Below are 26173 nucleotides of genomic sequence, written 5' to 3' on the forward strand. Positions count from 1 at the left end.
ATTATATTATTAAAACTATATTTTTAAAGTTTAAAAAAATTCTTTAATTTTTCAGTTAAAATTAAGTCCACTGGGTCAGCCCCTACCCTTTCAATTTCAATTCCTGACATCAGTATACATAAATTTTTAACATGATATAAATTAATTTTCTAAAAGGGTTTTTTATACATTTAGGATAACATTCTTGCTTCAAAAAAAAAATCTAATACATATAGAAATACAAATGAATTTGAGGTATTTTTGTTTGCCTGTCCAAGATCACCCAAAAGTAACTAAAGATTTAGCTGGTGGGAGGAGCATGGAGAAGCACATTGAAGAGAGAGAGAGAGAGAGAGAGAGAGAGAGAGAGAGAGTGTGTGTGCGTGTGTGTGTGTGTGTGTGTGTGTGTGTGTGTGTGTGTGTGTGTGTGTGTGTGTGTGTGTGAGAGATTCCCTTAGCAGGAGTTGCAAACACAGGAACTTCTCTAGTAAATAAATCAAGGGCTAGCAAAGGAAGATTAACATTTATAATATGCATCTCTTTTCACTAACATTAGTGTTAGCCTAATTTAGTCACAATGTTCTGGAAAGCAATAAATCTTTAAAAGCCATATAATTCAAGTGATCCATATTCAGTCATATATTTGTACAAATTAAAGAGATTTCATAGTAATTCTAATTACTATGTACAGGGAAAATCCCAACACTATCAAATGACTTATATAGTCACTTGGAAATAAAAAATCCAGTTAAATTTTTTCTTACAAGAACATGACCATCAGCCAACACTGAGAAATGTTTGTTACAAAGCGAGTTTAATTTATAATAGATTTTTCTTGTGTGTTCTCTTAAAGATGTATTTTACAGCACAGTATGGAAATCTAAATTGTAGGGCATTTTGTATAGCCAAGACTAGACCAGACTTGGTAGAAAAATTTATAGTTTGGACAGTATGAAAATCTAAACAATTTGTATTTTTGGATTTCTGATTCTCAAAATGGAATAGTTATATTAATACTGTTTTTAAAGGATCTATGATAATTATTGTACCAAAGCCAGGTCCTACCCTTATTTTTATTCCAAAATAGGCATAGCATGGTTAATGCAGAAAAAAACAGATGGCAGAAACCTTTTTTTGTTGCAATCAGGAACTGCTTTTCTAATAGTCAGTTTTTATCTCTCTATCGCCCCACAGTCCTGTAAAACATAGATGTTCTAAACTTGGAATGAACACATCCAATAAAAACAAATGAGCTTTTTAGTCATGGAAAAAATTACTTAATGCAAATATAGAACCTAGCAGAAAAGTAGGTATATTATTATCACATGCATTTAGCCTAGATATGAAACAGAAGCATTTGTTTAGCTTTGCCAACACAATGTCTTCTGGCAAAAAAGTAACTTTTTTCTTAAGATTCAGTGCTCCACAAAATAATTACAACTTCAAAGTTATTCTCTCTCTCACCACTATTTGTGGGTACTCAGTTACAGCAGGCAATGAGAATGAGGAGCTGAAACAATAAAACTATAGCATGTTCAAGCAAAGATCTAAATCTCTGTTTGCTCAACAGCCATACTGAAGAGTTGAAGTCTGGGCTACCCAGCTGCCACAATGCCTACAACAGGCTGGCCTTCAGGTACATTTTAGGAAGATATTTTAAATTATGGAACAACAAAAAATCAGGGTGTCCTACAGACTAGCATCCAAAATTTTAACTGCTCTCAAGGACAAATAAATCAACGATCATTTATTAGGCACCTTTTATACACAGACATCCTTGGAATTGCAGGTGCAAAGACAAAACTTAAAGTGTTTCTGTCCTCAATGAGTCCTCAATAACAATAATCTTCATTGCCACTAGGTAAGACAGTATGTACACAGATACGTATCTACAAAATAAAAGCAAGGTAATTTGGAGGAGGAGAGGGGAGTACCTACCTAGAAACTGGGGGTAGAGGAAATTAGTAAAATATACAGGTAGTGACACTTGAGCAGAACTTTGAAGGAAAATGTGGCTTCAAAGAGGTGAAGACGAGAAAGCATGGGTAAGAGGAGACAGAATTGGGTCTATGAGAAACAGGAAGAGGGCCTGTTTGGTTGAACTACCAAGTGTAGAAAGCCTTCAAAGGTATGTGTGTGCCTAGGCCAGTTCTTAAAGGGCTTTTGAAATGAGAAACAGAGAAGTCTGCACTGGATTCTAAAGGTAATAAGAAGCCATTGGAATTCAATAAGGGGAGTAACAGGAATATCACTTTGGCAACTCTGGGTACGACAGCCTGGAGAGGGGAGAGACTGGAGGCTAGGAGACCAATTATAAGGCTATCAGCAGTAATCCAGGAAAGAAGTGATGAGGGCTTGAATTAAGATGGCTACGTCAGTAGAGATAAGAGAACAGATACAAGAATTGTGGAAGATTCCCTAGTAAAATTCCTGCTCACCTAGGTTTGGAAAAAAGTTCTTCCCCATCCCCACCCTGAAGAATAGTTTAATGTATGATTTATATCCAACCAATGCAATAACAATTGTAGAAATTTACTATCAAATTATTAAGTGGGTAGTCTATTAGAGCTTCAAACAGAAGCCGGTGAACACTGTCATTCAGTATTGATTATTTACAAAGAAGTCACATGAAATTTAAGTACCTTTGTAGGTGGATCAGGAGAATACTATTGGACAAAAAAAAAAACCCAAACAAACAGGGATTTAGAATTGAAAAGGACCTTAAGAAGTAACTCAGTCTTAAGATCATAAGATCTTACAGAGCTTAAAGAGATCTAAAGCCCCTTTGTCCAAACTCCCTCATTTCACAGATGAGGAAATAAGGCCCAGAGATTTTAAATGACTTGTCTAAGGTTAGAGTGACTGTAAGAGACAGAAGAAAAATTTGAACCTAGGTCCCTGGACTCCAGAACTATCGTTTCTAACTCTTTCCACTGTACCATGCTGGCTACCTGTATTTCAACAAATTGTGTAACAAACTCTCTCAGGATACTCTTATGGACAAGAGAAAGATGTGGGATCAATGACACATACTCCTAATTGAGTAAACAACACAAAACAAAGAGCAATAATGAATCAATGTTGTAGAGGAAATTCCTATTTAAGCACAAGTTGGATGACATGTAATTAATCTTCAACTCGTGAAATTATGTCAACCCACTGATAGTTTGTGAGTGTCCCTATCTTCTTAAGTTCTATCCTTGACCCAATTTTGTTTAATATTTTTTATCAATGGCTTGAAGGCCTAGATGTCATGCATATTAAATATTTGAATGACAGGACGCAGTAACTAATACTCCAGATGACAGAAATAGGATCCAAAAGCACTGCTACAGGTTGGAACCATCTTCTGAATATAAAAAGTTGAAATTTAATAGAGAAAAATGTCAAGTCCAACCCATAGTTTAAAAAAAATGTACAAGTACAGGATGGATAGAAAGCAGTCCAAGTGAAAAAGACGAGGTTTTTAGTGGACTACAGGCTCAATAAGTCAAAGAAACAAAATTTTATTATTTTAAAAAAAAATTAACAAGACCATAGGCTGAATTAATGGTAATTTTTTCAAGAACAAGGCGAAAATTCTTATCACACTCTGACTTGGCACATTTTGGAAAGGAAGCTGTACTGGATCTACAAGTGTAATCAGGATGGTAACTCAGCTCAAAACCATGCCATATGAAGTAGTAATTGCAGGAAGTATGACTATTTGTAAATTAGAGAAAATAATAGTTAAAAGAAACAGTTGCTTTATGAAAACTGCAGGAAAAGCAGATTTTTGTTCAATACAGGGAAGAAGTTTATAACAATCAGCCATCAAAAAAAAAAAAAGATGCCCTTGAGAGGTAATGAGGTTCTAGACATTAAAATTTTTCAAGTAGAAACTGGATGACCAGCAGTCAATAATGTCATTGAAGATTCATGCTTCAGGTAAGTAGTTAAGCTAGATAATGTATGAAGTCCCTCAAAGTTCTGGCATCCTACTGTATGGCCTCATGCCAAAATATTTGAACTGTTAACTGAGTACTTCAGGTAGGATGACCATAAACAGTTCAGTTTACTTATTATATGAATTCTACAATTCAAACATCATGCTAAAAATATGAAATGTTTCTTCACAAAAATGGGATACAAAATTATTTTATAATGCTTTGTTAGCCCTTTACAAAGCAAATGCTTTCCCTATTTCTTGTCTAATTTTTAAAAAGGAAATGTGAAAATAACATATACTTGGACCTATGGACACCTTTTTCTTTAAAAGCTTGTACTTCTGAAGATGTATTTCTCATATTCTGTCTGAAATATAGCTGTTTAATTAAAAAAATATATCTAAGATGCATATGTGTAAATTACATTAATAAGTGTGATCACTGTTATTCATTCAATGTCATACTGGAACTGAGAGAATAATTCAGTTGTTTAGTGCTGGTTTGCACACTTACAGCTACAACCAATACAGCTGGCAATATCTAGATGGCACAGGGGATAGAGTGCTTGACCTGCAGACTGGAAGACTTATCATCTTCCCTGAGTTCAAATCCTACCTCAAACATTTACAGTTGTGTGATCCTGGGCAAGTCACTTAAATCTGTTTGCCTCAGTTTCCTCAATTGTAAAATGAGTATAATAAGAGCACCTGTCTCCCAGGGTTGTGGTGAAGATCAAATGAGATAATTCTAAAGCACTCAGCATAGTTCCTGGTACACAGTAAATGCTATATAAATGTCAGCTATCATCATCATTATCATTTTCATTTTTAAAAACCAAATAATACGTTGAATGAGTAGCTAAGTGGGGCAATGGATAGAGCGCTGGGCTTGGAATCAGGAAGGCTCATCTCCCTTAGTTCAAATCCAGCCTCAGACACTTACTAGTTGTGTGGCCCTAGGCAAGTCATTTAACCCTCTTTGTTTCAGTTTCTTCATCTGTAAAATTAACTGGAGAAGGAAATGGCAAATCACTCCAGTATCTTTGCCAAGAAAACCCCAAACGGGGTTACAAAGAATCAGACATGACTGAAGAACAACAATATTGAGGGTAGACCTTAGTCTAGAATGGTTTCTGTTTACAGTTAACTTGACTTAGTTTTGTTAAAAACTATGTGAATGCCTACTATGAATAAGACATGTTGCAGGCGACTGGGTGGTACAGCAGTTACCCAGGACTGAAGTCAGGAAGATCTGAACTCAAATCCTGCCTCAGACACTTACTAGTTGTGCCCTGAGCAAGTCACCTCTGTCTGCCTCAGTTTCTTCATCCATAAAATAGGGATAAAAGCACCTAACTCCCAGGGTTGAGATAATAATTGTAAAGTGCTTGGCACAGTATCTGATATATAATTAGAACTATACAAACATTAGTTATTATGTCTAAATGAGATAAGAAACTCAAAATGAATTGTTCATTATACAAATGAATACCAAATTTCATTAGCTTTAAAGTGAAAAGTAGACCTGGAAAACTAGAAAGAAATCAGACCTTTTTTATTTTTACAAAGGCTACTTTTTAAAATTTCTCCCTCAACCAGATTTAGACAGAATCTTGTAAAGCCTTTTTTAGAATAGTTTCTATTTCAGTAAACTTTATGTGGTATTTCTAATTTAATTTCATCAGCTCATATGATGTTGTTTATATAAATGACACTAAATTAAAAAATACTAAAACCTAATGCATCCAGTTAACGATGAAATTCTCTACTTTCCTAAACATTAAACATTAAAACAGGTGAACATTACTGAAATATGTAAAGACAAAGTCTATTTTGTCTCATTTATCGTACTTAAAATGTGGCACTGTGAACATAACACTTCAGATGTAGTCCAATCAAACACATAAAAAGAAGCTACTATACCCAATGATGTAGCATTATATTTCTGTAGCCTAAGATTTTATTTGCTATTTTACCAGTTCTATTAATTACATAGCTGGTAGAGAGAATTCAATTTAAACATTTATAAGGGGCTACTCTATGTTCAAAGCACTAAAGAAAACAAGGACAAAAATGCCAGCCCTACCCTCAAGGAAGCTACATTCTAATGGAGTAATGATGAGTAAATACAAAGTAATTTCAGGAGAGGGCACTAACAACTCCAAGAAAACCAAAAAAGCTTTCAGTATAGCAAGTAGAACCTGACAAGAGCCTTGAAGAAAGAAAGTTAAGGATTCTAACATGTGAAGATGATGAGAAAGTGGGATTCCAGGCATAAAAGTGATAAACTAAAATCCCCCCAGTTTGGTTTCACTTGAACTACCAACAAGATGGGTTACCCCCTAACTAGAACAACTAATTTTCAGAACTTAATGTACTATGTTCAATTACAAATTTCATCTTGTTCCTCATGGACTGGAATTCTTACAATTCAGTTGCATTTATTACTTACAGCTCCTAGCTGTGTGTAATCTGCAAATTATGCCTTCACTGATATGAGAGACAGAAACAGAAAGACAGAAAAAAAGAGAGACTAAAGCCTGTGGGGCACACTATCAGAAACTAATACTGTAGGCTGGCATCTCTTAGTCAACATTCTTTGCATAGCTGTTCAACTAGCAAATCCACTTCACTGTCTAATAGTAGCTGAAGGGAAAATGAGCTTGCAGTGAACTGAATGTGAGACCCAGCTAGGGAAGATTTCCTTGAGAGCATTTTAAGAAACTTTAGGAGTCAAGTTTGTTACAATGGAAAGAGTATCGGACCAGAAATTAAAGACTTGAAATCAAATACTGACTGTCATTACCTTTATGATCTTGAGCAAGTCACAACCACTTGACCTCAGTTTCCTCAACTCTAAGATAGAGGGTAGGACTAGACTTCTTAAATCTGTGATCCTATTGAAACAACAGGTGAGAAATGGAATAGATCTGAAAATATTTCAACACGTTCTCATCAACAATTGGACTCTTATTTTAATGCGTAATAAACTACATGAGGAAGTGGAAAGCGCACTTACAAAGATGAAACTCAAACACATAAGTTAGAAATTCACGCAAGAAATGGCCATTTTTAAAGCAGCTGGGTAACAATTTTCAAGAGCTTCAAGAGGATAAGATCCCCAAAAAGAACAAAAGAATACAGACGAATACTTTTACCCATGAAAGGAAAACTGAGACCACAGCACTACTGATTAATGCCTACTTTCATTATCTGTGGAAATTTTTACAAGAATATTTTAATCATATATCCATGATACCTTTATCTATGATGAACCATATAGAAAGGTAAAAGGCATTAAGCTTCAGTTTTGCTGCTGACTCAGAACTGCAAGAATATATAATCTCCCTGGTCCTATGCATATGATCATTGAATCCTGATTTCAAAGGTGTTCAAAGATGCGTTCCATTATCATAGCGGATGTCCTGTATTCCTATAGATAGTGAGTGACTGGAGATGATGGGCTGATTGCATTAAAGTTGGAGACCACTGCAGGGCTTATTCAATGAAATCCACAGCTTCTCAAAAGACATAAAGTATCTTTATCTATCTCATACAGGGCCTACCAATGGAGAGTGAACAGAGCCTATCATGTAACAAAATAGTAATGCACCTGGGAGTCAGGAAAGACCTGGGTTCAAATTCCTTTTCTGATACTTACTAGCTATATGGCCAAATGCAAATAACTAACCTTCCAAACCCTGCGTCCTTATATAAAAAAGAGATAATATGTATAGTACCTACCTCACAGAGTTGGTGTGAAAGAATCAAGTGAGACAGTGTAGGCCAACCAGCCTAACTAAAGGTACCCTCAGGGAAACATAAGAGGTGTGACAGGCAAGTAAAACCACTACCACAATCATCTTTACTATCCACTACTTCCTTTGGACTTAGAGACATCTCAAACTCTGAGCCTGCTAACCTTGGGAAAACCAGCACTCTCAAGAGCACCGGACCTTCTACTAGTCCAGCCCCTTCAGCTATCATCCTGGGAACCAATCCTTGTTAGGAATGTGGCCTGATGACTGCTTCACAAGCAGTATATTCTTGCCTCCTCAACAGCCATAATTACAGAAGACCTGAAAAAAAAGTTCTCACCCAAAAAAGTCTTTGGCACTGCCAAATGGTTCAAGATCAAAAAGTGATATGATTTAGTCAGTAGAAATAACATTAAAGAAGATGCATTACCATCTGCCTTACTGCTTTACCCTAAGAACCCTGGCCTCTTTGAATCAGACTTGCAGCTGAAACCTCCTCTATGTGTTGTCTCCTCTTTAGATTGTGAGCTCCCTGGGAGCAAAGACAGTCTTGCTTTTCTATACGTATCCTCAATCCTTGGCACACAGTAAAAGTTTGATGTTTTGGGTTTTTAAAAAATTCATTTGGTGTATCCAAAGGTCCTTGCAAACTTTAAAATGCTACATTCTTCATAAAAAGACACTAGAGATTATTCAGAGCTTATACTGTTCTCTGTCACAAAACCCCACCATTATGCCAGTACTTTTCCTGTGATGTCATATGGCTGCAAATCAAGGAACGCTATAATCAATGCACTCAAAATTTCAGATGAACCAAAGTTTAACAGAAAACTATTTGGTAGCTATATATCTGTAGTGATTACCTGCTTATGAGAAATGGCATGAACAATATCATCAAGAACATATAAGACCAGATAAAGAGGTAAGTTGATATGTAGGAAGAATGAGATAACAGATGGACATCTAAAGATTGCACTGGTAGTATGGTTACTTTCTATAGATCTTTAACTGGTCTCAGTTTGGCTAAGGCAATGCCTACTCAGTGATTAAAGGCAGGTAAGAAATGAGAAAGAGAAAGGCCTCTTTTACTTACAGGGGTGGGGAACTTGAAGCCTCGAGGCCACAGGAGGCCCTCTAGATCGTAGGGTATGGCCCTTTGAGGAAATTCAAGCTTCACAGAACAAATCTCCTTAATAAAAGGATTTGTTCTGTAAAACTTGGACTCAGTCAAAAGGCTGTACCCAAAGCCACATGTGGCCGTAAGGTCACAGGTTCCCCACCACTGAAACTGACACCAGCCTGATGTAAGCCTTCATTGTCTCATGCCTATATCCAGGGCTGTCACCAGTCATCCTAATCTATACCTTGCCACTGGATCCAGATGGCTCTGGAGGACAAAGTGAGGCTAACTTTGCACAGCCCTCCCTCACTTAAATCCAATTCACTTGCAAGTCATGGCACAACTTCCCTCCAGAATGAAGGCCAAACAACAACAACAACTCTCCAGAAAAGATTTATAAGATCACAAAGGAAGACAGGATACGAAAGAAATCAGCACCTCTTAGTAGAGGTATCATAGTATCTGAGATTTGGAAGAAATGTCAGTGGCCATCTGGGCCAATTCATATGTCAAAAGAATTCGCACTATAACAAACCTGATAAGTGGGCATCCAGCTTCTACTTGAAGACCTTCAAAAAAGGGGAAGCTACCATCTTGAAGAGCAGTATATTACACTTTTGGACAACTCTAAATGCTAGGAAGCTTTCTGGACATCAAATCTGAATATTCCTCTTTTCAACTTCCACCCACAGAGTTGGTTCTGCCTTTTGGAGACAGAGGAAAATCTAATCCTACTTCTACATCACAGCCCTTCAAATATTTGAAGAAAGTTATCAAGTCCACCCCTGCATCTTCTCTCCTCCAACTAAGCATGCCCAGTTCCTTCAACCAGAGTTGACTTAATTTGCATTTCTCTAATTCATATTTAGTGATTTAGAACATTTCATTTTTTCCCATATGATTATAGACAGCTTTGTTTTTTTTTTTAAACTGCTTGTTCATATCTTTTGACCATTTCTCAACTGGGGAATGACTCATATTCATACAAATTTGACTGCATTCTCTATATTTGAGAAACAAGGTCTTTATCAGAGAAACACGTAAAAATTTCCCCCCAGTTTCCTGCTTTCCTTCCAAATCTTGGCTTCATTGGTTTTATGCACAAACCTTTTAATTTAATGTAATCATAATTATCCATTTTACATCCTGTAATGCTCTCTTCTTGTTTGGTCATAAATCTTCCCTTATCCCTAGAACTTAACAGGTAAAATTTTCCACGTTCATCTAATGTTCAGGTATCACCCTTTATATTTAAATCACATACTCATTTTGACCATATTTTGGTACAGAGTGTGAGATGCTGCCCTGTACCTACTTCTATACTCACTTTCTGCCAAACTGCTTTACAGTTTTTCTAGTAATTTTTGTCAAATAGTCAGTTCTTGTCCCAAAAGCTTAGACAGCTGAGTTTATCAAACACTAGATTATGTTCATTTACTACCATTGTGTAATTGATTATTCCACTGACCACCACTCTACTTCTTAACCAATACCAGATCATTTTGATTATCACTTTGTAATATACTTTGAGAACTGGTCTTGCTAGGCCTTCCTTCACATTTTTTTCCCATTGATAGGCTTGTCCTTGTTCTTCCAGATGAATTTTGTCATTATTTTTTCGAGCACTATGAAATAACTTTTTCATAGTTTGGTGTGGCACTGAATAAGTATATTAGGTAGGACTGTCATTTTTATTATGTTGGCTCAGCCTACTCAAGAGCAATTAATATTTCTCCAATTGTTTAGATCTGACTTTATTTGTATGAAAAGTTTTGTAATTCTCTTTATATGGTTCCTGGTTTGTTTTGGCATTTAGACTTCAAGTATTTTATATTGCTTGCAGTTACTTTAAATGGCATTTCTCTTTCTTTCCCCTCTAGACTTTGTTGGTAACATATAGAAATGCTTATGATTTATGAAGGTTTATTTTATATACTGCAACTTTGATAAAGTTAATTATTTCGACCAGTTTTTTAATTGATTCTCTAGGTTTCTCTAAGAATACCATCATGTATCATCTGCAAAGAGCAATCGTTTTGTTTCCTCAATGCCTATTTGAATTCTTTCAATTAAGTATCTTCTGTTAATCTGAGCAATTTATATTTTTGTAAACACTTGCCAATTTCAATGACTATTAGATTTACTGGCACAAAGATCTATTCTCAATTCTTCTGCACCCCAGCCCCCACCCTGACGTTGGCCATAAACTTAAAATTTTTGTTGTTGTTATCCTTACTCTCCCCAGAGAGCCTTAATTCATTCTAAGTTAAACTATTTTAGAAGACTTAACCTCACTCTTACACTCATCCTCTTTTACCTAGCCTTACTACCATCTTCTGTACATTTCTTCTTCTTTTTTCTTCTTCCTTCTTTAAAAATATCATTTGGTTAATAAGTTCCCAGAACATCAGGGTATTCAGGCAAATTCCATTTGTACTCACTGGAATTTTTTCCCTTTGTGTTTTCAAAATTTCATTTGTTAACATTTCCCATCTCTCTCTTGAAAGAAAGTATCCACACCATTGAAGACAATAAATCTGCCTTGGTATCAAATTTTGATAATTTGTCATCAAAACAGCAACAAAATCCTGGATAAATAGTTCTCAAAAGGGAAGTTCTAACATGTTTCTAAGTAAGTCTTTTGCACACAAAAAGCTATAGGGCATTGCTGAAGGTATTTTATATTTTTATAACCTAAAATAAATAAATACAATTACACATACACATGTGCATCATTAAATGAGATTGTATATGGCTAAATTTCAAGGATATATAGAAGGTGATATATTATTACCAATGTTAAAATATGGAGAAGTCATTTTGTTTCTGTTTAAGCAGAAACAAGTATAGTGCTGATTGCTTAACTTTACTATCAGAAAAACTCAATTTTTTTTTAAGGAGGAAGAGGTAGTCCATATAACAGTTACTTCACTAGATGGGCAAATCCAAATAAACATTTAATTATGTGACCCAGGGTTCCAGTCAGTCAAACCTACACAGAAATTTGAATTAAAGTTTCCTAAAATGGCTGCTATTATGAACAATATTATTTAGCAATGATCATGATAATAGCTGGGCAACTACAAAAGCTATCCTAGAGAATGTTTTAGTTTGGTACAAAACTCTTCCAACTCTATATGTTAATTGTTTACATATTCTATTAATAGCCAAAAAACAAACAATTCAGGTAACTTCCGAAAGTTTTAGTATGTTAATCTGTAACAATTTTCAGAGATTAGTAATCAGCAAAACCATAGAGTAAAACAGTGCCAAAAAGCAAATAATTTTAAGGTATTTGTATATATTCATAAAAATATACAATAGTTTGGGAGCCAAACTAACATTATATGAAGATTTTCCTTATAAAGATATGTTTATAATAGTTTTACATGTTAAAGACACAGAGCTATTAAAGCCAGCTTTTATTATCTGGGTACCTTAAGAGAAATTCCCCAAGGGAAAAGACCTGTTTTCTAAAAACTGTAAAGTAAAACGAAACACAAAGCAGAAATTTAATATTTTCAAAAACATCTAATATTGCTAATACTTAAATACATTATCAAATAATGCAATGTGACTGACCATATGAGTTGGAAGGTACTTTAAGGATCACCAAGTCTAACCCCCTGATTTTTGAAGATGACAAACTGAGGCCTTAAGCAGTATTTACCCCCAATTCACACAGTAAATGAATAGCCAGGGGCAAACGCAGATCTTTACTCCAAATCCAATGCTTTCCATAACACCATGATGAATGAATTTTTCAGTTGGCTAAAGGGAAAAGGCCATCCTTCAAAGCAATGATTTGTCAATCATTTCGCTTGCTTCAATTCAGTTCAACAATCTAAGTGCCACCTATTTACAAAGTAGCATGCTAGGTGGTAAGGATACAAAGACGAAATGAACGAACAGTCCCAGGTCCCTTTCAAGTCTACTGTGGGCAAGCAATATTTACACAGAAAAGCAAATACAAGATCATTTGAGGAGGGAGAGAACACTAGCAACTCAAAGGATCAGGGACATGGCATCCAAGATTAGCTTTGAATGAAAAGAAGTATTCCCAAAGACAGGGTAGGGGGAGGGAGGAATGCATTCTCAGAATGTAGGTGAGCTTAGAGTTCAACACATCAAAGAACTGTATGACAAGAAGAGAAGGCAGGCCAACTATATATAGAAAGTGAGGGATAACAAAGTGAATAGCCCAAGGGGTGCACTGATAGCTGCAAAACATCAAGAGAACCATGGAGGTATGCTGTGTCCTCTCTCAGATTTGCATGATTCCTGTGTGGAATCACGTAGGAGAATAACACCTAGATGACTGGGATCTCATCAGTTTTTCAATCAACATAGGTCCATTCAAGTACACGACAGTACCTCGAAGTTATCTTGCTTGGCAATGATTCAAAAAACCCCTTTTGCAGGAATAAATTTTCTTGATTATGTTCTTACTGCTTTACACATAAGGCATTTTAAGGATTACTAGAAAGGCGACTGCTGCGAAAGTTTTCATTCCTAGATCACTGTTTCTATCCACTGTCATTTCAGGAATGCTGATGGCAACTCTAGACAGGTAGAAACATATCTATGGGTACAAATGGATAAGGAACAAGCACTGCTTTACAAGCAGAGCTGCAATGCAAAGCAGTGTAGCTCATTCACCTTTTGCTGGTTAGCCATATTAACAATGAAAAGATAAATGTATCAAAATACTAGTAAAGACTGAATATATTTACTTGAAGTGCTGCAGGTAAGAAATTTTATTTAGAAAAGGCTGGACATTTAAAAATCATGTGAACATATTTATTTCTCAAACCTCAAAATATACATTTTCTCCCAAGTTACCTCCTACAGAAATATCCAAAACAGTTATAAACAATGACATTAACAATTGATTCTAATAATCAAAATACTTTCTATGCCAAAATTAAACTATGGCACTACCAAATTTTAACAAACCTTTATAAAACCTGTCTCCTTTCCTTTTAAGTATTTCAAAATGTTGGTATATGTTTAAAATGTAGGGAAGACATTAACTCACCTTGGTGATAATTTATTATATTTCCATAGGTTTTGATACTCCAGGCCAAATTTAGGCTTTCCTCAATCATGAAACATGTACTAGACACATTCTAAAGTACAGAACACCATATATGTACAGAACAAAGCAGCTGTTCCTAAAGAGAGATTACATCCTTCTCAGGAGACAGCACCATGAACACAATGAGCATCATACAAAAAGAACTGGAGGTGGAATCAGAGGATCTGGACATGCAGAATACTGGCCCTGCCATGTACCTTGTGGTACTAGGGAAAGCCAACTTACATCTCTGGGTCTCCTTCTTTCTCTGTAATTCCCTAGAGTTGGGATCTAAAGGTTCTAATTCTAATAATATGCAATATTCCAAAAAGGAAATACAAAACAAGTTAAACTTCCAAATGCCAACTTGGACAAAAGTATACCAGCTGTGATGAGCAGAGACTGGGGCAATCCTGGGAACAGGTGGAGCCTGAGGTATAAATAAGATACTTGCATACAGAAAAGGAACAGACTGTGCCAAATGTGGGGTATCAGGAAACACTTCATTAAAAAGGTGGCATCTGAGCGACTATAGAATGTAATCTCTTGAGGACAGGCACTGTTTTTGCCTTGTACCTAGCATTTAGTGGGTACTTCATAAGTGCTTAATTGATGGGTGTGTTTTGGATAAAGGGAGAACTGAAGGTACAGTTAGAAGTGTGACATCTGAGAAAAAGAATGGAGAAAGTCTGATTTGCCTTTAAGGGCTAGCTCTGCCACTTTGCTGTGTAACCCTGGCTATGTTTCTGTCTCAGTAATTTCTAAAACAATTTTTTTTGGGGGGCAGTGTTAGTCTAAGATCCCTTCCATCTCCAAACCCTTAGATCCTAGCATCCATAAAGTCCCTTTCCAAGCCCAAAGTTCTGTGATTCTAGGTTTGGAGTTAAATATGGATGGAGGCTAGAATCTAGGAAGGAAAGGGTGGGGCAGCAGAAGGAGGATGGAATATATATATATATATATATATATATATATATATATATATGTATATATATATGTTAGGGTAAGACCAAATTTTGGAGAGCCTCAAATGCTGTGTATCAAAAATATAAGAGATTTGCAAGAGTTCTTCTTCAGTCTCATCGAGAAAGAAGTATGGCTTTAGTAAAAAGAATAATGACAGGAACTCAGGAAACAGAGATCGGATCTCTGTGTAACTAGCTGTGTAAATGAGACTTGAGAAAAGGTAAATGTCTTGCTCAAAGTTTCATTAACTATAAAATGAGGCTGCTGTTGGCACCAACTAGGCAATAAGTCAACAAAGTGTGGTATATGGATTTAATGAAATATTATGCCATAAAAAATGAATGACAAATTTTTTTTTGGGGGGGGGAGGACAGACTTATACAAACTGACACATAGGAAAGAAAGTACAACCAGAAGACTATACATGTCTACAACAATGTAAAACATTCAAAGACAACTGAATTCAGATTAAATACAATGACCAATATTGTTTCCAGAATTCAGATAATAAAATGCATTTCCCTCTTCCCAGTAAAGATGTAGGGACTACAGATGCAGAATGTTTGGCTTTGCTTAACTGTTTTTCTTTGTCCCTTGAGAAAGGGTGAAAGATTGAGAAATGACGAAAGATTGAGAAATGACCATGTTGTAAAACAACATGAAGAAAAACCTTAACAATAAAATAAGAGAGTTAGATTAGAAATGTTTTCTAAGATCTCTACTAACTTAAAGAAGTCTATAACTAAATATAACCAATTTGTTTTATGTCCTTCGTGTGTTAAGGTTTAAGGTCATTATGTATATAGACCATTTCCATCTCAGAAATAAATAGCTAAACCAAGAGACTGCAACCTTTCAAAAAGGAGTTTGCCAATATGGCAAGCTTTTCTTCTGGGAAGACCAGTGTGGGGTGGAAAGTGGCAACTTCATTGAAAATAAGGCTGGGTAGGCTGTGGGCTTCAGACTGCAAGCCAAATTTTCACTGAATTTGTCTTAATGTTAAATATGTTTAAAATCACCATGTGTACATAATTTTGAAACAAACTGTTAAAACTAAGTTTCTTTTTTGTATGTATATAATTCCAAGATTGGGAGCCTAACATAATGTTTTCCAAATAAAAAAACAGGACATATGGACTGACAAAGGACATTTATTTTGCAAATCCTTTTTAAAAGTACGATTAAGTTATCTTGAAATGGACTGTTCCAGATTTGAGACAGCACATATGGCTATTCCCACCTACATGAAAAGAATTTATTTCTTCCCTGTTTTATTTTTGCTTACTTATATCTAGACAAAAGGACGGTCCACTGCTTGGAGTTATCCTTTGGCTACTCAAACTGCGAAAGGATTTAGTTATGCCACTTCAAAGTCAGACCACAAAGCTCTTGCCAAGAAGTCATAGAATCATAGAGCTGTCCAAAAATGGAATGGGCCTGCCTTGGGGAGCACAGAGCTCCTCTCCACTGGTTTCACCAGAGGACATTCTAGACAAGATTCATGATTTTGGTAGGAGTCAGTCATGATTTCTTGAAATTTCTTTCAGTTCTCTAATTCTGTGATTTTTTTTTTAGCATCAGTACACTGATTAGAAGGGTGGTGATTCTTAGTTCAGTACTGTTTCCATCACCTCATAAAAGAATAAGGTGTTTGTGCTATACTATTTAAGAGATAACAAGTGTTACATTAAGGCCAAGAAAAAATCATCTTGAAAGAATTAAAAAAAGACCCCACTGTGTTTTTAATTCAAATAATTAAGTTCTATAAAACAAGTCAAGCTCAATTTTAAGGCTAATTCAAGTTATGTTCCAAACTGAAGATGCAGAGTAAATTCTCAATTTTCTAGGTAACTATGATTTCTAAATGTTTAAAATTCTAAGTTAAATGTATTCTCAGAATGACCTTAATCCCCACAATATTTTCCTAACCTCTAAATATATTTAAGTGTGGGACTTACTTAAAAAAAAATTTTTGGATAGCATCTCTCATCTAACAATTAAGTAGAGAAAACAGGGATGTGTACAGTACATTACTTTCAATGGACAGCTTTATAATTTTAAAAGTTTTTTTTAATTCTTCTCTTGAAAAAATATGAAGATTAATAAAATATTCATGAGCCACAGATTTACTTTGATTTCAATCCCTCAGCTACTGAATAGGCAAAATGCCTCCAACACAATAATTACAACATATTAATATAGAATTTGCAAACTGCTGGTTCACAGTTGGCATTTCCCCAGCTCTCAAAACTCTTTATGGAACTCAATGACAGCACATTTGAAAATTAAAACTAATTAGGGGGTTACCAAAGGTTTGTCTGTTATCAAACACTTGAGTAGTTTTCTTTTTACTGACAAGAGGTGAGGAAAGCAACACTTTGCACATAATACAGAACTGGTAGCATTTTAAATTTCATTTGTTTTTAAGACTTAATTCAATTCTAGAATAATTGCCCATGTGTTAATACAAATTTTCAAAAATAAGGCTAACTTGTAATTATGTCAATGTGGAAATACATATTAATATTCAATATTAAAAGAGTTAAATGATGATAAAAATTTACTTGGGGAAAGGATAAACAGTTCAATTAGGAACATTTTTCTAGCATATAATTAAGATTTGGGATGGTTTATTTATTATCACCAGGAAAAAGGTTGGGGGAAGGGAAAGTGGTGATAACAAGAGCAATAAAAATAACAGCAGCAACAGAAAATTATTATTTTGTAAATCTTCCCAACATGCACAGCAAGAAACATATGTCTGGTTCATAAACCTTTAATCTAAACGTAGACTTATTTTTTTGGTATGCAAGGCACAGGACATACAATTTTGTCTATGTTTGATAAGAGTTTACACACCAGCAGAGGAAAACATATATATACAAAAATAAAGCATAATACAAAGGATATGGATATGTGATAGAAACAGAATTATACAAGTATCTAGGCTAGGAAGGACAAATCACTTCTGGGTGGAGTCATGAGGAGGGATTTCATGGTGGAGCTGACAAATGAGCTGGGCCTTAGAGGACAGTGGGCTTGTTTTGGGAAGCAACCAAAAGAAAAATATAAAAATGAATGACTTAAACTAAGGTAGGGAGGCAGAGAAGCACAGACTGACTTGATAGAAGCATAATGTAAGGGTGAGGTTACTGAATGTAAGGTTGTAATGTTCAGATGCTATCCTTTGGAAAGTAATGCTGCAATAGCTAGTGGGCCTGGAGTCAGGAGGAACTGAGTTTAAATGCTGTCTCAGACATTTATTAGCTGTGTGACCCTGGGAAAGGCACTTGACCTTCCAGTCTCTGTTCTGTCATCTGTAAATAGGAATAATAACAACATCTATCTCAAAAGTTTGCATGAAATGTGCTAACATTTGTAAAAAACACTTTGAAAACCTTAAAACAATTTATAAATGCTAGCATTTATTAAAGTGGAGAACTAACGGAGATTTTGAGCCAAAATGATAAAAATGCTATCTTAGGAAAATTAAACTGGTAGAAGTATGCAGGGTGGACTGAGGCAGCAGAGAGAATAATCAGCGATCTCGGAAGTAGCCCTCCTATGTGGGGAAATTGGGGCTTCAACTAGTATGGCAGCATTGAAACTAGAAAAAAGGAAGAATACAAAGAAACTTGGCAACTGAATATTTAGGGTCTCAGGGATTTAAGAAGACTGAGAAACTTCTAGTCTGTTGGCACCATTAATGGAAGTAGATAATGGAAGAGTTGATGCTTTTTTACTTAGGCAAGTAAGAAAGGTGAAAGGATAAACTGATGAAGTCAAGGATAAACCATCTGAATCTGAAGTTACTACAGTACTTCCATACAGGTGGAACAGGCAGTTGGAAAAGTAGAAGAGCTCAGCAGAGAGGTCAGGTTTACAGCTATGGAAGGCAGTGGAGATAGGGAAGTGGATGAGATTTCCAAAAGAGCAGTTGTAAAGAAAAAAGAGAGGGGGTTAAACATATGACCTAACTGATACCTAGGATCTAACTCACACTCCTGCATTGAGTATATAACCACATACTAAACAGAAAATGTATGTATATGTGTGTGTACAAATGTATATATGTGTGCGATACAAGAAGTTAATACATCTTTAAGTCACTTTAAAATATTATTTATTCCTAAAAGAGAAATACCTAAAAAGTTCTGCTAGAATTACTGATTTTTCTGGTAAGCAAGAAACATGACATTTCTATTCTGGTGGGGTTTTGGCTAGAAAAAATGGGGAAAAAAATACTACAAAAAGATCCATTTTCCTTGAGGGCAGGGGTTACATCTCCAATACAGTGCCTGACACACAATATGTATTTAATAAATAACACTTGCTGATTGATATGGATAACAAAACTTCTATTTAATAACAGCTTTTGTAATTCATAACAAAATAAAAAAGTGCATTAATCTCTCCAAACCTCAGTTTCTTTATCTGTAAAATAAGATGGGCCTGGATGACTTCTAAGGTCTCTCTTTTCAGTTCTAAATCTATGATCCTATGATTGTTTTTAATTAAAGTACAATTATATAAGCAAAATGTCAGAACAATGAATGACAATCAGTGGAATAGGAAATTCTTAATGACTTTCCACATCAGAATGAAATCCAAATTTTTTTTGTTGGGGAAAAAAAAGAGACCAATACACTAAAAACAGAGCAACATTTAATCCATTAAGAATTTCTGCAGTGTAATATGTTTTGATGGGTCCAGCTGATATGTTATTAAATATAAACTATCAATTATATTCAAGGTTTTAAAAAATGGATTAGTACTAAGAAATCACTGAATTAACTTTTTTCTCATACTTGTTATTAGGTCTGTTTTACAGCAGGAACTACAGTCGTTGATAAAACATAAGTAGCAGAGCTCTCTTAAAACCCTTCAAACAGCTTTCTTTGTTTCAAACAGATTTTGTTTGGAACCTCCAGATCTTCTATTCTTACTTTTCACTTTTCCAAGAGACAAGTGCCTGCTTCCCTCACCACAATGGCAAAGCACACTCACTATGTCCAAAAAGGTTGGTAAACAAGAAATACAGATGAAGAAAAACATATGACAGAAATAAAAAGTAACCTTTAATATTTTAAAAAATATAGAACTTCACTAGTCTGAGGGCTGCAAAAATGAGATACTTCAAAGTTCTTATGTAAAAAAGTTTTCTAACTAGGACTTCTACTTACATGCTGTGATAAATTATGTAAACCAACTAAAATACATTAAGTTTACAGAAGTCAAAAATTCAACTCACTAAGTACAGAATAAAAATCAGTACTGTGTTTAAAACCAAGCCAAAGCAATTGCCGTGACACTGTAGAGGCAGAGACTGAAACACTAGCTATAGAAATGGAACTGAAAAGTCACTAAATATAAAACGTGCAGTTTGAACCAATAGCGTCATTAACGTATCACAAATGATCCCTTTTCTCTTCCCATTCAAATATACTGTGGTCACAGTTACAAGAGAGACAAATGAAGAAATGAAGGTACAACACTTTAAAATATTAAAATCAACTATAATAAACCAACTCTTCAATGTCTTGAGGTCTGCCCAATTATCTTTGCCTTTTCAAGAACCATTATTTCATGATTTCATAATAAAATAAACAGCATGGAAAGATTTATAAAGCCATAAAGTTCTTCTCCCTTAAAATAAAAATACAAATTGCCAGGCCTGGTCACATTTAGGATTTTCTACCTTAATTTTAAAGTAAACAAATTTACTAAAGTGGTTTTTCATTCCTATCACCCTAAGTTTTAAAAATCAAGAGTGTTAGAAACTTAATCACAAAACAAACCTAGGGCAACTATCATTTTGCTAGAACAGGTTAAAACAGCTAAGTTAAATGATGTGAAGACAGTGATGTTCATCATATTTTGAGCTGCATTTTACCCCATTACTTTGTCAGTAGTTTCAACTCACATAATTAATTAACTTGGTAAACAAAGACTAGCTAAGTTTGACATCAAGCCTGATTCAATGAAATAAAGCTTAAAATGTAGTTCTTTCATTTAAACTGAAAGCAATAAAATGGGAAATGGAAATGTGATCATATATCTCTCTCTATAAAATATGAGGCAAACTAATATGCATGAAATCTAAGCCCCAAGTTTCACCACCCACGGACAAGTTTTATCTCCAATGTATTGCTCAAAATAAAGCCACAGCCTTCACCATACACCGTTTCAGTTTTGAGATGTGGAAAGATGCAATAGGTTGTCAACTACAACCATTCACACAAAAATTTGCTTTCCATTCTGATGAACTCTGTGTGGTACCATTACTTTTGGCCTATTCAAGGCAAAGTTCCACGTTATCTCTGGATTGCCAATAGTCTCTCCTTATTTGGCTAACATCGAGAGATCCCAATCTGACTCTACTATAAAACTTTAACATGCACAAAGCATCCATTTTGAGCAAAGTCCCTAGTTTCCTTTCCCCCACCTTCGGGGAGGGGGGGGGGCCGGCGAAAATCACGTCCCGATTAGTATATCTTAAGAAGATCTCTCGTCCCCCACCCCTCGCCGAGACCAATTCCAGGACAATTTAGTGTCACTGATGGGCAAGTTTCGAAAAAACCAACACACAGGGGAGGGAGGGAAGAGACTGGGGATGAAAGGTCCCTGACACTGCGGCAAAATCCTCACGTAACAAACTTCTCAGTGAAACCTTCCGGAAGGGAGGTGGGAAGCACTTAAATGCACCCCCCCACCTACCTACTCCATCTCCACCCCTACAAGGAGAAGTGCGGACCGGGCTGGAGGGATCACACCCCTGCGCTCCCAGAACCGGGGGCGGGAGGGCAGGCAGGAAATCGCCCTGGGCGGGAAGCTCCAAATGCCGGGGACCCCGCAGCCGTCGGCTTATCCAACAGCAGGCCAGTGCCCACTCAGCGCCCCAAGTTCCCGGGCGGCTTCCCCCTCCCCCATACATTATCAGACAGTGAGCTCTGCGAGGGCAGAAGGGTTTATTCTGCCTTTCTTTGTAGCCCCGGCGCTTAGCGCAGGGCTTGGCACGTAGTAGGCGCTTCGTAAATACTCCCAGACTTCACTACACAACACAGACTGCTGCGGGGAGGGGAGGGGTAGAGGACTGAGAACCCCAAGTCTTATGCCCTGAGGGGGGAGATCCCTAAGTGCTCCCACCACCCCCTTCACTTTGCACACCGAAGAGGGATCTCCAAGCGCTCTCACCATCCTGATAACAAGGCAAAAACAGCGCCTGACACATAGTAGGCGTTTGATAAATGCTGATGGGTTGACTAGGCTGTACGCACCGGTTGGGGAAGGGAAGAAATGGGATCCCCAAGAGCTTTCGCCATCACCCCCTTTTTCTCTCCACTCCCACGCCTTGGACCCACCCAGCGCTCCCCCCACCCCCGCCGATTTCGACTCCGGGCCGGCACGGGGGTGGCCGTCCTTCCCGGTCAGCCCTAGGTCTCTCTCCGGCCCTCGAAGGCCGGCCAGTCCCCGAATCGACCACTCAGTCCGGGGTCTCCCTCGGGCCCCCTGGGGTGGAAGGTGGTAGGGCAGGGGAGGAGGCCGGGTCAAGCCCAGCCCGGCATGAATTAGGCGCCTACGGTGTGCGTGCGCCTCCCGCGGGGCCCGGGCCGGGCGCTCCGGGGCCTCCGGCAGCGGCCGCTCGGACAGACCTGGTGCAGGGCAGTGAGTCCGTCCACATTGGCGTAGTTGATGTCGGCGCCGCGGTGCAGCAGCTCGAGCACCTCGTCCGTGTCCCCGCTGGAGCAGGCTGCCAGGAAGACGGCGCCATCGTCGAACTTCACCTTGGTCTTCTGGCGCTTCACCACAGGCGGCTCGAGGTCCGTCTCGGAGCCGATCCAGCGCTTCAGCTGCTCGTTCCGCTTCTGCTTCGCGTCCGCCATCTTCATCCCCCTCTCCGGCCGCCGGGTCTTCTTATCGCGAGGGGAGGAGGGAGGGAGAGGGAGGAAGGGAGGGGGGAAAGGGAGGGGCGGCGGGCTGGAGGTGGAGGGGGGCGCGAGCGCGGGGGCGCGCGCCGGGGAGACTAGGAGGAGGAGGAGGAGGAGGAGGAGGAGGAGGAGGAGGAGGAGGAGGAGGAGGAGGAGGTGTGGGGAACCAGAGAGGAGGCGGGAGGAGGAGACGCTCGCCCGGGACTTCCGGTATCCCACAGAGCACTGGGGCGGCGCGCACCTGGCGGGCCTCTCTGGTTCAGTCCTCACACAAACACTCCCGCCCTCCCCGCCCCCCCTCAGGGTATGCCACTACCAGTCACCAGCAGCCTCTGCAGCGTAACCTCGCGAGAGCTGAGCGGGGAGGCGCCCTTTGGCCACTGCGCATGCTCTGCCTCTTTCTCTCTCCCGCCCCTTACTTGAGGAGGAGGAAGCGAGGGGTGACCGCCGAGACCGGGCGCGGTGGCTTTCTGAGGGAAGAGGGTGGGGCTTTCAGAGCCCCGGAACCGGGGCGGTGAGGAGGAAGGGAAGGGGTGGGGATTGTGTTTCGGGGCCGCCCCGGGGCCGAGTCAGGGGAGGATTCACCTCGTCCCGGGGTCGAGCGTTGGCTCTGCAGAGGCGTCTTAATCCAAGACGTGCAACAGCCTTGGCTGTGGTGTCCGGAAGACCGAGGTTCGAATCCTGTCTCAGACAGTCCACGACTCTGTGTGACCCTGGGCCGGTCATCTAACTGCCCTAGTTTCCTGGTGTGTAAAATGAGGATAACACCTACTTTCGCAGGGTAGGGAGAACAAAAAAGGTTAACCTTTCTGTGCTTCAGTTTCATCATATGTAAAATGGGGATAATAATAGCACCTACCTCCCAGGGTTGTTTTTGAGGATCAAATGTGAAAACCTTAAACCGAATTAGAAATGCTGGCAGTTGTTATAGAAAGACCTGGGTGCAAATACCCAATTCTAATAACACAGCCTCACTGAGTTGTGAGGATCAAATAAGATAATTTTACATAAAGTGCTTTGCAAACCTGACATCATCGTGGTTTCAATTTTAGATGTTATTATTCTTATAGGAAGACCTAGCTTCCAATACCACAGCTGATGACCCATAACTTGTGATGCTGGCCCAGTCATTTAACCTCACAGTTCCTCAGTTTCCTCATCTGTAAAATGAGGAGGCTGGACCAGATGACCTCTCAGGTGCCTTCTAGCTTCAAATCTGGGGTCACTATGATCCCTCACTGTAATAAAAATTATTTGTAAAGCACCTTTCATCTTACAAGGCCATGCCTCTTTGATATATGAAGGGTATTACCTCGATTTTATGGGTGGAAAGTCTCAGAGCTTAATCTCTGAATCGCTTAAATCTCTGGTATTTATAATATAGGCTTTAAGTTCTATGTAGCTCCTTTCGTGCATGATCTCATTTGGTTGTCTTGTAGCAAAAGCCTGTGCAGGACATAAAGTATTGTCATCCACCTTTTGCAGATGAAGAAACTGAGGCCCAGGGTGGTTAAGTGACTTGGCTCAGGGTCACACAGCTAGAAAGTGTCAGAGGTGAGCTTCGAACTGAAGTCTCTCAAGGAGCTGATTTAGGGCTTTTCTACTAATACTGTGCCTCCAACTTGAAGTAAAATATATTATTCTTTCCCAGTTTATCAGTGTATGATCAAGATTATAGGTCTAGAACTATAAGGTCATTTAGAGGTCATCTTGTCCAACTTCTCATTGAATAGATGATGAAACCGGTCTAAGGGAATTAAGTTAATTGTCTAACGCTTCAGAGGCAGTATCACAGGTGAGATTAAAACGAGAGCTTCTGACTCCACAGCCCATGCTCTTGCCACTGAACCTCATGGGGACTAGATGATGGCATAGGCCTACCTCTGACCTACCTAACCTAATCTGTTTCAGTCAGTCAGTCAGTAAACATTTATTAAGTGTTATGTGTCAGGCATTGTGCCAAATAAGCACTGGTTTCAATTCCACAAGCATTTATTGAGAGGCATTGCACCCTAGTAGGGAGCATTAAGAGTCTGGGAGACCTGGGTTCAAGTCCTTCTCCTCTGACTTACAGGCTCTTGACTGTGAGAAAGTCACAACCTCTCTCAGTTCCCCTAAGCAACTTAAATTACTGAACTAATACAGAACAGCATTGGTAAGAGTTTCTTCTCTAGGAGAAATCACAAGTCCCACCACCCCAAAAAACATTTTCCCTTTTATGCACTGGACATTGTGAACCTCGCCCTCAAGGAGGGAGAAACATAGATAATTAAACAGGGAATTGAGACAAAACAAATAAAAAAATTGGGCTGGGGCTAACAATTGTGGGAGGTAATAAGGAAGTATTCACATTCAGAATAGACTTCAATGTGAGGGGGCAGGTAGGTCAAATAAAGGAGACAGGTGGCTTAGTGGATAGAGAGCTGGGCCTGGAGTCTGTAAGACCTGAGTTCAAATTCAGTCTCATACATTCACTAGCTGTGTGACCTTGGGCAAGCCACTTAATCTCTATTTGCCTCAGTCCACTGGAGAAGAAAATGACAAACCACTCCAGTATCTTTGCCAAGAAAATGGAGTAGGACACAGGGCAACAGAGGTCAGATAATCCTAAATCTCAAGTTCAGGTGCTTTATCACTAGTAACACTCAGTTTCTGAAATAACTTTAGTAGCCCACTCCTAATCATACTAGACCAGAGATAGAGAAGACAAAGTACCAAACTTGTACATAGGAAAACTCAAATTCCTATCTTGTCCCTGAAACACTAAGACCATGTACTGAAACTCAGTACTTTGTGGAGTTATGAGAATCGTATGAGATAATGTACTTAAAGTGTTTTGAAACAGTTATTTCTCCCCATTATATTATATAGACTCAGAGTTGGATCTGAGGGGTAATTTTGTCTTAGCTGCACTTAAACAAAATCCTTTCTTTTTCTTGCATCATTAATAACATATGGTTCTTTACAACACACAGAAGCATGTACTTTTTCTCATATGTGGTAGCATCATGTAGACCTGGGTTCAACTCCAGCCTCTGATCCTGGGCAAATCATTTAACTTCTCAGTATTCTAGGCAACTCTCTAAGACTACAAGAATCAGAGGAAGTGACAGTGTGCTTGAGTCAAGAAAAGTTCCTTTGGGAATGAGGTGACAGGAATTCTGTTTCATGTGATCTTTACAGCAAATCTGGAAAGTCAGCAGTGAAAGTATTATTGCACTATTATTGCACAAATGGGGGAAATAAGGCACATGAGATGCAGACTCTCCCAGAATCAGTCCCATGATCTCCCATTTAGGAAATTGCAGAACCAAGATTCTAATCCAGTTCCGAGTGTGGTACAGAGGGAAGCATGGTAGATTTGGAGTCAAAGGACTTGGGGTCTGCTCTATCCACTGCAGCACCTAGCTTCCCCTATGT

General features: G+C 38.2%; 1 protein-coding gene across 7 annotated transcripts in view; it reads right to left on the reverse strand.

Annotated features, from left to right (window-relative positions):
• The window catches only part of PPP1R12A (protein phosphatase 1 regulatory subunit 12A), a 178717-nt gene extending 155887 nt beyond the window's left edge, over positions 1-22830 (reverse strand). For 3 of the 7 annotated variants that reach the window (XM_020993444.2, XM_020993443.2, XM_020993447.2), the window contains exon 1: positions 22478-22828. In XM_020993444.2, coding sequence (XP_020849103.1) covers positions 22478-22714 — 237 coding nt within the window. In that variant the 5' untranslated portion in view covers positions 22715-22828. Of the gene's footprint in view, positions 1-22477 lie in introns of all 7 variants that reach the window. The other 4 variants (XM_020993442.2, XM_078146430.1, XM_020993446.2 and 1 more) reach the window with 4 other exon arrangements.
• Between the last annotated feature and the right edge of the window lie 3343 nt (positions 22831-26173).

This window comes from Phascolarctos cinereus, unplaced genomic scaffold (genome assembly GCF_003287225.1).
Source record: "Phascolarctos cinereus isolate Bilbo 61053 unplaced genomic scaffold, phaCin_HiC Scaffold_1;HRSCAF=81, whole genome shotgun sequence".
Lineage (NCBI taxonomy): Eukaryota > Metazoa > Chordata > Mammalia > Diprotodontia > Phascolarctidae > Phascolarctos > Phascolarctos cinereus.